Consider the following 14042-nt stretch of genomic DNA (forward strand, 5'->3'; position numbering starts at 1 on the left):
CCTTGAAGCTTAGGGCTTCAACATATGAATGTTGAGGGGACACAGTTCAGTAGACGGCAAGGAGGACTCTCGCAGACACAGGAGGATTTGGGGGCTGCCTAATCTATTCCAGTACTGCCTGCTCCAGACTTTTCTTAAGTGAATACCAAAGTCCTTGCGGTTTCAACAACTGTGAGGTGCTCTGTAAGGTGAGGCAGGAAACAGTCCCAACTGTCCCTGTAATTCTTATTGACCCTGATGCCTGGAGATGCCATGGCTGGCGGAGGGCGGAAATCCCTCTAGTGCCCTGAGGCAGCCAGCAGGGATGGGGGGACAGAGTGGGTAATCTATTCCAGGTTAACTCTCTCAGAAGTCAACATCAGGTGACATTAACTATTTGTTGAATAAATGAGTGAAAGAACAAAGGAAACGAGGGAAATGGAAGGAGAAATCAAAGGACTTGATAGATTTTTAGCTTCACAATAGGATATATCCCCAGTGCCTTCCAGGCCTGGTATCTTAGGAGTTTATTTAAGCCTACATACTCACTGGCTCCTCCTATGTGCTATGTGCTCGGGATGAAAAAGTGAGACAGGATTCTGTGCTCAGCTCACCTGCTAACCTGGGTGTTAGATAGCCACCTAACCTACTCCAATGTAAGACAATATGGTGAGAAGATTTAACTCATTGTTTCGTTCTTGAATCCAATCTCAGTAGTGGAAAGGAGAGAAAGACTCAGAATTGAGCAGAGAGAGAGATTCCCCTGTGATTGGGGGCTGATAACAGCTTCTTCTACCCATCCCACAGAGAACTCAGGAGCTGAATTTGTTTACAAGAATTGTCTGCTTTGAGTCCAAAGGTCCAGGCTTTTATACCTCTGCCTTGATCAGTCGTTGTAGTGGCTGCCCTGGAAGAGTGTGGATTTCGGAGAGGATGTTCTCTGCAATGGAGGTGATCCCTGAGGGGGCTGACAGCTGAAAACTCTCTATCCATAGCACTTTTAAGGGTTGAGCAAGAAGGGGGCACCTGTGTGGCTCAGATAGTTAAACATCTGACTCTTGATTTGGCTCAGGCTGTGATCTCATGGTTCATGGGTTCAAGTGCCACATTGGGCTCTGTGCTGACAGTGTGCAGAGCATGCTTGGGATTCTCTCTGCATGTCCCCCTGTGTTCTCTTTCTCTAAATAAATAAATAAACAAACATTTTTTTTTAAAGTTGGGCAACAAGTCTTTTCTTAAAAAAGAATTTGGCAGATGCATCTCTGTGTCCATCAGTCATGGCCCATGTGGTCTGATTCTCTGACCCATTTCCTACCGTTGCTCCTTTCACTGATTTTGCTCCTTCTTGAGATGTCAAGAATGTTCCCATCTTGAGATCTTTTCCCTTACTGTTTTGCTGCCTTAATTGTTCCTCCCTTAGATAACTGTATGGTTCTTACTTTCTCTTCCATCAGATTTCTACTGAAATATCTCCCTATCTGAGAGAACACTCATGACCACGTTAACCAAAATAGTACAGCTTCCTCAGCATCCGAGAGAGAGAGAGAGAGAGAGAGAGAGAGAGAGAGAGAAAGAGAGAGAGAGAGAGAGAGTGAGGGAAATATATAGAGATAAATATAGCATCAATTGTTACTCATTGATGGTCCTCAGAGTCAAGGAATACACAGCAACAGGTACAAAGTAGGCTCTCAACAAATATTTGTTAGAGTCAGACATTGTGCTAGGTCCTAAGAATGGTGAGGAAAAAAAAACAGGGACCACCTCTGTCTTCCTGGAGCTTGACATTTGTTTGGAGGAGGCAAAATAAATTTAAAATATCACACCAATAAATATACAGTCGCAGTCAGAAGAAAGGCTACAATGGAAAGGTGGTACCAGAAGGGCACATAACAGGGATTTGACCCTGTTAGGAAGTACGGAAAGCTTTGTGAGGAAGTGATGTGTGAAGGATGCATGGACTTTGAGTAGGAAAAGGAAGATGGCCTTTTAAAACTTATCTTTTGAAAAGATCACTCTGGACTCATTGAGGGGATCAGATAAGAAGAGGCAAAGATTGACACCTGTCAGAGTGTTAGTGTGGGATAGAAATCCTTCAGGTGAGGGCATGGTTGTGTGAAGTTAGTGTGGCCGGGTGATTGGGAGAAGTGTCTGGATTTGAGAATTCTCTCAAATACCACCTCTGTGGCACAACAGATGAGGCTTGTGGATCCTATATGGGAGGTGAGGGAAAAGGGAGGTGACAGAAACGACTCTGGGCTTCTATACAACTGGGCAGATGGTTGAGAGAGAATACTGGAAGGCAAGAGGAGCAGGTTTACTCTATTTTGTATTTGCATGTATATGTGGGAGAAGAAAGTGAGAGAGATTTTGATTTTTGACGGTTTGGTTTTGAGGTGTTCCTGAAAACGTCATGAGGCGTATCTCATCTTAGAGGAGCTATCAAGCAGACCACTGGTTATAAGAGTGAAGAGCTCAGAAATGTAGCCTGGGCTGGAGATATAAATTTGTGAGTTGTCTGCGTAGGCGGTATTTTAGAATGTGGCAGTGACTAAGGCTGCCTAGACAGAGAACATTTCCAGATAAGAGAGAGGTCCTGGGATCGCGTTGAGGAACCTCAGCATTTAGGGAAGAAGGGCTTACAAAAGAGACTATCAGGACTGGGGCGCCTGGGTGGCTTAGTTGGTTCAGTGCAGGACTTCGGCTTGTGAGTTCAAGTCCTGTGTCGGGCTCTGTGCTGACAGTTCAGAGCCTGGAGCCTCCTTCAGATTCTGTGTCTCCCCCTCTCTCTGCCCCTCTCATGCTCATGCTTTGTCTCTCTCTGTCCCTCAATAAGAAATAAAAGCCTTAAAAAAGAGAGAGAGAGAGAGAGAGAGAGAGAGAGAGAGAGAGAGAGAGAGAGAGAGAGAGAGAAAGACAGAGAGAGAGAGAGAGAGAGAGAGAGAGAGAGAGAGAGAGAGACTATCAGGACTGCTAAAGACTTTGGAGGACTAGAGGATAATGTGTCATTTCAAAAGTGTGTCTCTCTTATCAGCTTGTATAAGACACACCTGTGTCTTGTGCCATGCTGTTTTCTGAAAGTGATGATGAGAATATAATCTAGGGCAAAAGATAACTAATGATTAACAAGGCTCTGTTAAAATGAAAGTGTTTCTAGAAGAAAGGAATTCTTGGAAGTCTTAAAATTCCTGAAAAAGGACTTGGAAACTGAAAAATACCAACACGGAGGTCAATGGTGATCTCAATGATTTATCTTTTTAGCTGCAGAAGTGGGTTAAAACGTCAGTGGGAAGCCATAAAATGGAAGCATTATGAGTAAAAAAGAAAAAAAACCCCGAAGAACTGTTTTGGGATGAAGTGGTAGAATTTAGAGGTTAGTTGATAGTGTAAGGGTTCCAAGAAGGTGGGAAGGAGAGTAGCAGGAACCGGCTCGACTCGTCTTAAGCGTAAGACGAATCCTCCTGTTGTAACAGGAGGGAAGAAAGAGAGTGGCCAGGGTGCGGACATAAGTAGATGTGTAGCCTTGCTATGGGGGAAATGAAGGGATTGCGTTCCATTTTCTCTGTAACCAAATACCAGAGTTTAGGTGCTTCTCCGAGTGTTATTAATAACAGCGCCTTGTAAACTAATTGTTTTTTTATATGGGTGCATGCCCTAGCTGTCCAACTGTTTCACGGGTAGCTAAATACACACACACACACACACACACACACACACACACACCCATCCCTGTTCACTGTGGTGCCAACAAAAACAGGAGCTTAATGAATACTCCATTCATTTTTCTAGTACAGATGATGATAAATCCAATGATGCTCTAGAGGGAAAGAATTCGTTCCGATGAGAACAAACCCCCCCCCCCCCCCCGCCCCATTACAAGGCGCCTGACAAGTGTGAGGATTGAGAATCAAGTGAACAAACGACAGACAGCTTGAGGGAAGGAATTCCACCAGCACGCCCCTTCTGGTCCGGGACCTTAAGGGTTAAGACCAACGAGAGCTGGTCATTCTTGGTTCCTAGAGAGGCTCCCGCAAAGCCGGCTGGGGAGCTAGGGTAACTTCCTGTTTCTGTCTTCCGGGCTGGAGAGTTTAGGACCCTGGGTTGGTGGGGTCGGGAGGACTTGGGGGCTACTTGCTCCGGGACAGCTGGGCCTGCTGGGGTGCTGGGCGCCTTGTGTGTGGCCCCCAGAACAGTGAGTTCCTTCTCGGGGGGAAGGGAGCCGAGGACTGCGGGCTGGAGGAGTGGCCACTGCATCACCCAGGCTGCAGTGTGCGCCCGGAGGGGGAGCCCCCGGCTGTGAGGGGCCGAGGCCCTGCGTCTCCGCACCGCGCCGGCCACCGCGCCGCCCTCGCCTCCCTCGCCTGCCGGGTCCCTTAAAGGAGCTTGTTGATCTGGCCTCCTGGAACTTCACTCCGCAGTGCATCCAGCCTCTGCCCCCCTGCCAACGTTTCTTGAAACTGAGCTTCAGGCAGTGCATTTTCTTTGGAAGATTTTCTAATCCAAAGCTTGGCCCAGTCCTAAGCCTTCTGCTTTGGGGAGAGTGCAAACAGCCCTTCTGTGGGAAGTGACATCTAAGGAACAGACTTGTAATACCTTTATGGCCCGAATACCATTTGTTGCCTTTTTGCTGAGCCAATGTTTCTGAGAGCTCCAGAGTTCATAGTTTCTTAGGGAAAATGGTGCACGCGTTTGTTACCAGACTCCTTCGTTTGTAAAGACTTCGATGGAAATCTGTAACTCAGACAGCAAAACATTTCACTCCATTTGAACAGTTTTTCCTTTTAGGTGTGTGGGGTGTCCCCCTCCCCGTACTCAAACGCTAGGGCTATTTGTAATTTAGACTAGTTTCACCTTTTCCTGCAACAAATCACTGGTTGCTGAGGACGCTGGGCGAATGCTCCTCTGTTTGGTATCATGTGTAGAGATATAAATCTTTTTTTAAAAAGACCCAGTCAGAGTTTTCCAAATTAAAGGTTCTCTGCGATTTATTTGCAGTTTGAGGTTACGCCCAGCTTGTTTCCTGCTCTAGTCTTTCTGTAATAGGAGTGTGAACTCTCCAAACAGGCTTGGAACTCAATCCTGCCCTACCGCTTCCTGGTTGTATGAGCTTTGGAAGGTTTCTTAATGTCTTTTTTGTTCACCTGTAATAACACACTGCTAATTGTTCATACACTTCCAAGGGCTACTGTGGAAATTAAATGAGAAATATGTCAAGTATTTAGATCAGTGCCTGGCATATAATAGAGCATAATTAGGTGAAAATTAACACCAGTTTTTTTTGTTTTCTGTATGTGTGTCTTGGTGTATCCTTAGTCTAGGCTCTTGTTTTTTTTTTTGATTTGTGCTGTTCTTTATATCCTGAAATGGATTCCAAGCCCATCTATACCTGCCTTCCAGTGACCTCACATTTCCCTGTCTCTTAAAGTAGGTCAAGAATTGTAGTTGGCTCTAGGAGATAAAGTTTAGGCTAAAAGGGATATTGTGATTATGATAGACTAAATAAGAGTCCAGGAAGAGTTTATTAGCTTCCCTTTTATATTTAGGGGTTATTGGCTATAATTTTTTCTAGCCCTACCTTGTCCTAATTTTTGTTTTAACTGGATATAGAACTTCTACCTGTCTTTTGAAATGAACTTCAAAGGTTTCATCCTTCTGTCAAGGGCCAACTTTTTCTTTCTAAACAGGGTGCTCTTAACGGCTCCTTATACCTGCATATTGATTTTTTGAAGTCTTGTTAACTTTTCCAAAAAAACTACTTTGTGTTTTCAATTAAAAACGTTTCTAAACTCTGAGTGGACAATGAGTATTAGTATAATACAATGAGTATCATATTCTATTTTTGAAGCTTGATGCTCAGATTTTAATGGAAGACTTAATTTTTTAAAATTACTTTCTTGGAAAAAGTAAATTGGGTTAACCCTTAATTCTAAACACTTGCATCTGAGATAAGATTTTTCTAAAAGGACTTTATCTAAAGACCATGTTTTTTATTTTTAGTCTGGTCTATAGAACATTCTATGCCCACAACTGGTCTATTGCAGCAATTGGAAGCAAGGATGAAGAGTACATTACAGCAAAGGCCTGCAAACATAACCTGTTTCCTTCCACAGGGTTTCTGATCCCTAACTTGGCTGTGCCCACTACTGATGGAGCCAGAGCAACAACTGTTGATCTCAAATTCTAGTGGCTTCACGGAGAGGGAGAGTGTGAAAAGCCCTTTTACAGGTGAGGGACCAAGAAGATTATCCGAATCTGTTGGAAATTCAAAGAAGTTGTGCCACAGAGTATGGAGAAAGAAGAGGGCGTTTGCATGGAACAAACTTGAATTTGATTCCTGCTCTGCTGCTTACAAGCTATGTTAACCTTTACAGCCTCTCTCTTCTCATCTTTAAGAAAAATGAATAATATCTGTCTCATATTTCTTAGGATTAAAGAGATACTATATGGCACACTATTGTTCTTACTAAATAGTAGGTGCCGTTGTTACTTCTGTATTTTCTCAGCTTTTAACTAAGGTCTTGTCAAGTTTTCACCTTAGAAGGTGTCCTATTCAGTTTCTCCCCTATTCAGATTCCCCTTTTTCTTTCAAGTCTTCTAGAATAAAGCTTAATGAAGTTTTTTTTTTAGATGAATAGCCCCCTTGGCAATTGCTGACAACTGTTTAAGTACTTCATTAGTGTTGTTACCAAGCACAGAAAATTCACCTGCTTCTAATGAGCACTTATAAGTAAAAAACCAGCTTTAAAAGCTTCTTTTACTGTAAAAGGTTTTATGAGGTTTTACTTTGTTATTCCCTCCCTTCCACTGCAGTTCAGAGTTCCCTTGCCCTGGTAGAGATGAAGGAGTATGTTTAGAATATTTGTTTATTCTTACAGGAGATGCAAGTAAGAAGCATTTGGAAAGTGTTCAACACAATAACTCCAAAGCAGATAAAGAGAGCACCTCAAAATGGCCTAAGAGAGGTGGCCCACAAAATTGTAAGCATGAGGATACAGAAGAAATTCCATTGACGTCCCAAGGCGATGAGATCTGGTGCAATGATTCCTATGAGAAGGATGGCAAGTCAGAGGATCAGGGAAATTCTACCGGAGGAGAAGAAGAAAAACCCAGTCCCTGGGGATGGGCTCCCGGGGAACTCGGCAGCGCCGCTGCCCCGCAGATTTCAACCTCCGGGGACAAACCCTACAAGTGTGCCGAATGTTGGAAAAGCTTCAGTAACAGCTCTCATCTGCGTATTCACCAGAGGACCCACTCCGGCGAAAAGCCTTACAAATGCTCAGAGTGTGGGAAATGCTTCAGCAGCAGCTCTCACCTGATTCAGCACCTGCGGACGCACACGGGCGAAAAGCCCTACCAGTGCGGGGAGTGCGGGAAAAGCTTCAGCAACACCTCCCACCGAATCATCCACGAGCGGACCCACACGGGCGAGAAACCCTACACGTGCCCCGAGTGCGGGAAGAGCTTCAGCAGCAGCTCGCACCTCATCCAGCACCACAGATCGCACACGGGCGAAAAGCCGTACGAGTGTCCCGTGTGTGGGAAATGCTTCAGCCACAGCTACGTCCTCATCGAGCATCAGAGGATCCACACGGGAGAGAAACCTTACAAGTGCCCCGACTGCGGCAAGAGTTTCAGCCAGAGCTCCAGCCTGATCCGCCACCAGCGGACGCACACCGGGGAGAAGCCCTACCGATGTCTCGAGTGCGGGAAAAGCTTTGGTTGCAATTCGACCCTCATCAAGCACCAGAGGATCCACACGGGCGAGAAGCCGTACCGGTGCACGGAGTGCGGGAAGAGCTTCAGCCGAAGCTCCAACCTGCTCACACACCGGAGGACGCACGCAGGAGAGAAACCCTCCGAAGGCCCCGGGGACGAAGCAAGTTTGAGCCGCAACTGCAGCGCGATGGAGGCGTGCGGCCTTCGGCCGGGGGAGAAGCCGTACAGGTGCTGCGAGTGCGGCAAGCGTTTCGGACTCAGCTCCCATCTCATCAGGCACCAGAGGACACACACAGGAGAGAAGCCGTACCGGTGTCCGGAGTGTTGGAAGACTTTCAGCCAGAGCTCCACGCTGGTGATTCACCAGAGGACGCACACGGGGGAGAGGCCTTACAAGTGCCCTGACTGTGGCGAGCGCTTCAGCCAGAGCTTTAACCTCATCAGGCACCGGCGGACCCACGTGGGAGAGAAACCTTACAAGTGCGCCGACTGTGACAAGGGCTTCAGCAGAAGCGCCTATCTCGCTCAGCATCGGAAGACGCACCTAGAAAAGTCTTTGGAGTCTCCCGAAGTTGATGGTTTTCCCCATGGGTGGAGTTGGAAAAACTGACCAGGGGAAGTGGCCCTCATCTCTTCCTTTTCAGTCCCACATCCATCTTCCTCTTGAGTCCCAAAGCCTGTTTATTATTATTATTATTATTTTTTTTTCTTTTCTTGCTGGACCATTACAATTCAGGTGTGGCTACAGAGTTTCTTTGGTTTCTTTGCCATAATGTCTGGAGAAAGTCAACCTTCCAGGTTAGAGAATGGGAAGCTCATTATATCTGCCCAGTGGGAGATGTTGCCGTTGATGGAGAAGAAATGTTTTTTGATTTAAGGTAAGATTGGAATAGCTTCAAAGGAAAGCATAAAGAGAAATCCCAGGAATAAGGACACCCGGGGGCTTGAAGCCAAGCTAGCCATCGAATTTCTCTATTTCTGTTTGCCCGAGTGGGTGGCAATAATTCATTATTGGCCTCAGGGAGTTATCCAGAGAAAGACTCTTTTTTTTTTTTTTAATTTATTTTTGCGAAACAGAGAGAGAGAGAGCATGAGCAGGGGAGGGGAAGAGAGAGAAGGAGACACGGAATCTGAAACAGGCTCCAGGCTCTGAGCTATCAATCAGCCCAGAGCCCGATGCAAGGCTCAAACCCACGAACCAGGAGATTATGACCTGAGCCGAAGTCAGATGCTTAACAGACTGAACCACCCAGGCGCCCTGAAAGATTCTTTTTGAACAAATAATGGGATTTCCTGACTGTTTTGGTGGGTCTTAAGAAAGGACTCCATTTTTTAAACACCATTTTTATTTGCTAAACATTAACTCCCGTAATATTTAGAATGACACTGACTAATCCAATAGATGCTAGTCACCTGCGGCTCTTTAAGTGTGTTTATAGTAAGATTAAAAGAAATTTAAACTTTGGTTCCTTAGTTGCACTAACCACGTGCCAAGCACTCAGTAGCCACACGTGACTGGTGGCTGCTGTGTTGAATATCATATTAAGTTCTTTCTTTCAAGATTATCATTCTTCACGGACTCATGAAGATTCCCATTAGGACTGTAGGAAATGTGCTATGAGGTTCCTGCTCTCCAGGAGGAACTGCAACATAGACTAGAAATGGGACAGAGTTTGGGGCGCCTGAGTGGCTCAGTCAGTTAAGCGACCGACTTCAGCTCAGGTCATGATCTCATGGTTGGTGGGTTCGAGCCCCATGTTGGGTTCTGTGCTGAATGCTTGCTCAGAGCCTAGAGCCTGATTCAGATTCTGCGTCTCCTTCTCTCTCAGACCCTCCCCACTCATGCTCTGTCTCACTCTATCTCTCAAAAAATAAATAAATGTAAAAAAATATTAAAAGAAATGGAATAGACTTTTTAAGGCACGCAGTCTAGAGATTGGCCATTCTAATGCTTGTATGTTTTATGTTCAACCATCTTGGTAATCCAGCGATGATCCTGTTGTCTTGGCCAAAGCCAGATTAAGAGGTAGAATTCTTGAATTTTGTTTAAAAACTTTTGACAAATAGGGGCGCCTGTGTGGCTGGGTTGGTTAAGCCTCCGGCTCTTGATTTTGGCTCAGTTCATGACCTCACAGTTTCATGAGTTTGAGCTCTACACCAAGCTTGGTGTGTACCACGTGGAGCCTGCTTGGAATTCTCTCTCTGCCCTCACCCCCACTCATGATATCTCTGTCTCTTGCAGAAATAATGACCTTTAAACAAACATTAAAATTTTTTTTTGACAAATAGTCTTTCCCCTTCAGTTTTCTCATGATATAATTCCTGATCAGCTCAGAAACCGGTTCTTTTTCTTTTTCTAATATGTAACCTCCTGAGTCTGAGCCAATGTGCAGAGATGGTGTGGCGTTGGAGACTGAGATTCTTTATTTCCTGTCTTGGCAGTTTTCTTTTGCCTCTTGACTTATGGGATGCATGGATCCTCTCTGTTTGTCCAATGGAAATGATGCTTTGTAAAGTAAAAAGTTATTTTTATGCCCCTTACCCCAATTTTTCTTTCCTGTCAGTGCAAGGAGTAGAAGGTCAAGACTCCTTTGTTGGTCAGGATTTCTGGTGTCATTTAGAGATTCAAAATAAATTTTATGAAGACTATAGAAGATACAAATTAGGAATGTGCAGCCAGAAAAGGCTTATTAGAGCTGCTGCAAATGCAGAAGGCTGTAGCTGGTAGGTAACGGGATTGCATGGGGATTATTTCTTCTTTCATGATTGTGGTAGGGATGCCTGAATCTGGTGAGGCAAGTAAGTCCTTCCATATTGTTATAGGGTTAAAAAATAAAGCAAAAATTAACAAGAGACTTAAGAAGCACTTAGGGTGATCTTTCTGCTTTCAAAAAGGGGGAGAATATTAAGTATCATTGGCTTTTCTATGAGCCTCAGCTGAGCATCTTTTTACCTTTGTATGTTAGGTGGTATTGTCCAGATTGTCTTAGACTTTAATATCTGAGGACAGGTGTTTACAGTATTTTACCACAGATGACCAAGAGTTTGATGAATGTTTGAGAATTACATTCAGGCATTTGCTGTTAAGGCCGAAATTCAGTTGCAAGGCAGTCGTGGGTCACATTGTGTGTGGCCAGTAACCACTCCGAACCTGGGTCCTCATCCATAAGGCAGAGATAATGCCTGCCCTGCAGGGTTTCTGTAAGGATTAAGTAGATGTTTGCGAAGCAGCTAGCACAGTACTTAAAATATTAACAGGGTCTAAATACATGGTACTTGGTTATTATTAAAATAAGTAGAAAAGTGTCCTCCACACATTTCCAGAAGCAGCAGTAAAAACCAAACTTGTCCTTCTTGTGGATTCTTTATGACCAACCTCAGGAAACCTGAGGAATAAGGTTTTGTAGAAGCACAGGACTATATGTTTCAGTTTTGCAGACTTTTGAAAACCCGTTTATGTGATTCGGCTCTTTGAATATTTGTTGTTGTTGAAACAAAGGATTCAGCTTAAGTCAGAAAAGAACAATAAAGCAAGTTCAGTTTAAGTCAGCTTGTGTCTGCAGAGATTAACAGGTACAGTTTATGTCCTATTAGCATCTCTGACTCTATGTTTTATGACTGCCCACAATTACATAAAACCTGTTTCACAAACCTCAATGTCTATGGAAACATAGATGTTCACATTTTAGATGGATTAAGATGGGTTTACTCCATGACTAAAACAATTTAGCAAGAATCCTTATTACTTCAGATTGAAAACTAGGAAAACAAGAGAGATTTGTTACTTATGAGAACATAATAGCAAACTTAATCATATTTGCTGCCTTTGTCTCAATTTCATTGATCAGCAAATAGGTTTTCTATTGAGCTCCCCAAGAGATAAACATTCTGTATTCTTTGTCTTGTCTGCAAGAAGAATTCCGCACCTGAGTTGATAATAAAGCATTCTTAAGTGATCTGTTTCATAGTTGCTTTTTAAGTAAAGGCAAACTCTTACATTCGTTTTTTTCCGACTCAGAGAAGGGGCTTGTGTTTTTTTCCCTACAGTGGAATGGGGAAGTCCCTGCCTGCACATAAATGTAGTGAGGACTTCAGGCCCTGGCTGCTATAGATTGTGCCAGAAGGCGTACAGACAAGGTCTTACCATAGCACCTGAGGCGAGGGTTGGCTCCCATCCTTCCAGGCCACGCAAGCTGGATCTACAGAATGGGCCTCCTCCTCAGTGCTGTCCCTGTCTCCACCTCGGTGGTGAGGACGTGGAACATGGTTTGTGACTTGTCCCTCATACATGAGTCCAATATATTCCGTCTCTGCCCATCTCTCGCCTTCTGAAATCATGGTCGTGACAAAGCCGTCATTGCTTCTTTATTCTGTATTTGAGTTTGTGTAATTCCTTTTGAGCAGTATGATCATTCATTCAGCAAAAATTTACCTGACGCCCAATATGTGTTCAGCAGGAGTTCAAGTGACAGTGGGAGGGGCAAGCGTATGGATAGATGAAAAGGAAAACATGCACCTTTTCAGGTGACTAGTGTCTCCTTGCCAACACTCTTGAACTGCAGCTTAGGCTGAACCCTCCATCTTCAAATCTAATGATTTGACCATCGAAGGAGCTAGAAATAACTATATTAAAAGGGTTAGGTTTGGTTTATTCCGTGAAAACACCTGCTTGGTGAAGTTGGACACGGTGCTCTGTACGTACTGGTGCTCGGTGGTTCTGAGTGGGTGTCATATGCTGATATGTTTTATGCTAACGCCCAGGAATATGCCCTTCCAGGATATGCCTTCCCATTAGACTGTCCACCCCTTGAGTGCAGAGAGCAGATTTCGTTTTCTTAATCCCAGTGGCCAACACAAGGCCTGGCATGTGTTGCGTGGTTTTGGATGAAGGGCATTTGCCAGTGGTTAAGTTTGCTGGAATAAGCGGTAGAGCCCCAGCATGCCCTGGTCCCTTGAACATCGTTACTTGTCCAGTCCACAGAGTCTGGGCTAGCTCGCAGGTGAAAGTGACTGCCCCTGGAAGCGGGGTCTGTCCTTCACGCTAAGCCCTAGAAGACCCTTGATAGTCCCAATTGTTCAGAATCCTATGGAGGTAAGACCTGGGCTTTTAAAAAGTTCAGACTGTCCAGGACAGGTCCAAAATCTGTTTCAAATTCACGTTTCAATCCCTTTGTTCTCAGCTTGTAAGATTTAGTAAACAGTGAATAAGGCGAGGTGCCTGGCATAGTATCGACGTTAACTAAATACTGGTTTCCTTCCCTGTCCGCCCCTCATTTTCTCATGATTTTGCCAAGGATAGGCTCTATGCACAGAAATGTTTAATCACTGCTTGGATTGGTTATTTCTAGGTTTCTAAAATAAAGATATTAGTAACATTTAGCTCATGGGTTTGTAGTGAGGAGCAGTGGGGTACTGTGTGTAATGTGCATATATTTAGCATTGCTAGTACCTCGGTGTCAGCTGATCTACCAAGATCAAGTGGCTGGATACAACCATGGGTCTTTGGATCATCTTTGATGGTGGCCCCTGAGACAGAGGTGTCTGCTGGGGCCACTAAAATGGTGCAGTCCTTTTGTGGTCTACCCCAGGGACATGAAGGGGCTAATCATGTAGCACATCGATATTTTATGGTAGCTGTGTGGGCAACTACTGCCGTTTCTATTTAAAAATTACCTTCACTCTTCATCTCTTTAATTACATTTTTATTCTCTTCTCTTTGGCCTTAACTTCTTCTGCCTTGACCTTACATATTTTCTTTTCCCCCCACGTTTATTTTTGAGAGAGAAGAGTGCAGGTGGGGAGGGGCAGAGAGAGGGTGCAGACAGGGTCCCTGCTGGCACTGACAGCAGCAAGCCGGATGCAGGGCTTGAGCCCACGAACCCTGAGATCATGACCCGAGCTGAAGTTGGTCACTTAACCAAGGAGCCACCCAGACGTCCCTTTCCTTGCACTTTCTAACCCAAACTTAAACTGATCTACCCTTTATTTCCCTTTATTTTGTTTCCCCTTCTTCCCTCTCCCTCTCCCCCTCCCAGTGAGGCAGGAATGAGGTCAAGGCTAAGGATGGTCCAGACGTTTGGTTATAAAGATCCTGACGGAAACGGGGTACTTGGCAATCATGACTTCATGGGATGTAGCCACTTACAAGCAGAGGTAGTGTGGAAGTGCTAACTAGAGGCAGTGAGGTTGGTGATGGAACACTGCACGGCTGACAGAATCAGTAGATACCCTGGGGTCTGCCACTGTGAGGGATGAAATGGAGGCTCTGGTTGAAAAAGGATCATGATTAATTTTGAGCCGTGTTAAGTCATGTGGATAAATGGTCAGATTAAAGAAAATTCTAGTTGGTT

At 44.7% G+C, this 14042-nt stretch overlaps 1 protein-coding gene across 4 annotated transcripts; it reads left to right on the forward strand.

Moving 5' to 3' along the window:
* Positions 1-4065: 4065 nt before the first annotated feature.
* On the forward strand, positions 4066-13511 carry ZNF572 (zinc finger protein 572). 4 transcript variants are annotated; one of them, XR_003903371.1, is made up of 4 exons: positions 4066-4761; positions 6087-6201; positions 6852-8570; positions 11740-13511. XR_003903371.1 is itself a non-coding variant. In XM_029923890.1 (3 exons), exons 2-3 carry the CDS (start codon positions 6123-6125, stop codon positions 8300-8302), a joined length of 1530 nt encoding a protein of 509 aa, XP_029779750.1. In that variant the 5' UTR covers positions 4066-5400; positions 6087-6122; the 3' UTR covers positions 8303-8782. The 4 variants fall into 4 exon arrangements, 3 of the variants coding, with proteins under 3 accessions (XP_029779750.1, XP_029779749.1, XP_029779751.1); XM_029923890.1 differs by lacking the exon at positions 11740-13511 and having other exon boundaries at positions 4066-5400; positions 6852-8782; XM_029923889.1 differs by lacking the exon at positions 11740-13511 and having other exon boundaries at positions 6852-8782.
* Positions 13512-14042: the final 531 nt, after the last annotated feature.

Source organism: Suricata suricatta, chromosome 15, assembly GCF_006229205.1.
Source record: "Suricata suricatta isolate VVHF042 chromosome 15, meerkat_22Aug2017_6uvM2_HiC, whole genome shotgun sequence".
NCBI classification, from domain to species: domain Eukaryota; kingdom Metazoa; phylum Chordata; class Mammalia; order Carnivora; family Herpestidae; genus Suricata; species Suricata suricatta.

What these genes read in the sequence shown, in the direction of transcription:
- ZNF572 (XM_029923890.1), top strand. Translation starts at nt 6,123, where the DNA reads ATGGAGCCAGAGCAACAACTGTTGATCTCAAATTCTAGTGGCTTCACG. An exon ending in TGTGAAAAGCCCTTTTACAG is followed by an intron (nt 6,202 to 6,851) that starts GTGAGGGACCAA and finishes TTATTCTTACAG; the next exon opens with GAGATGCAAGTAAGAAGCAT.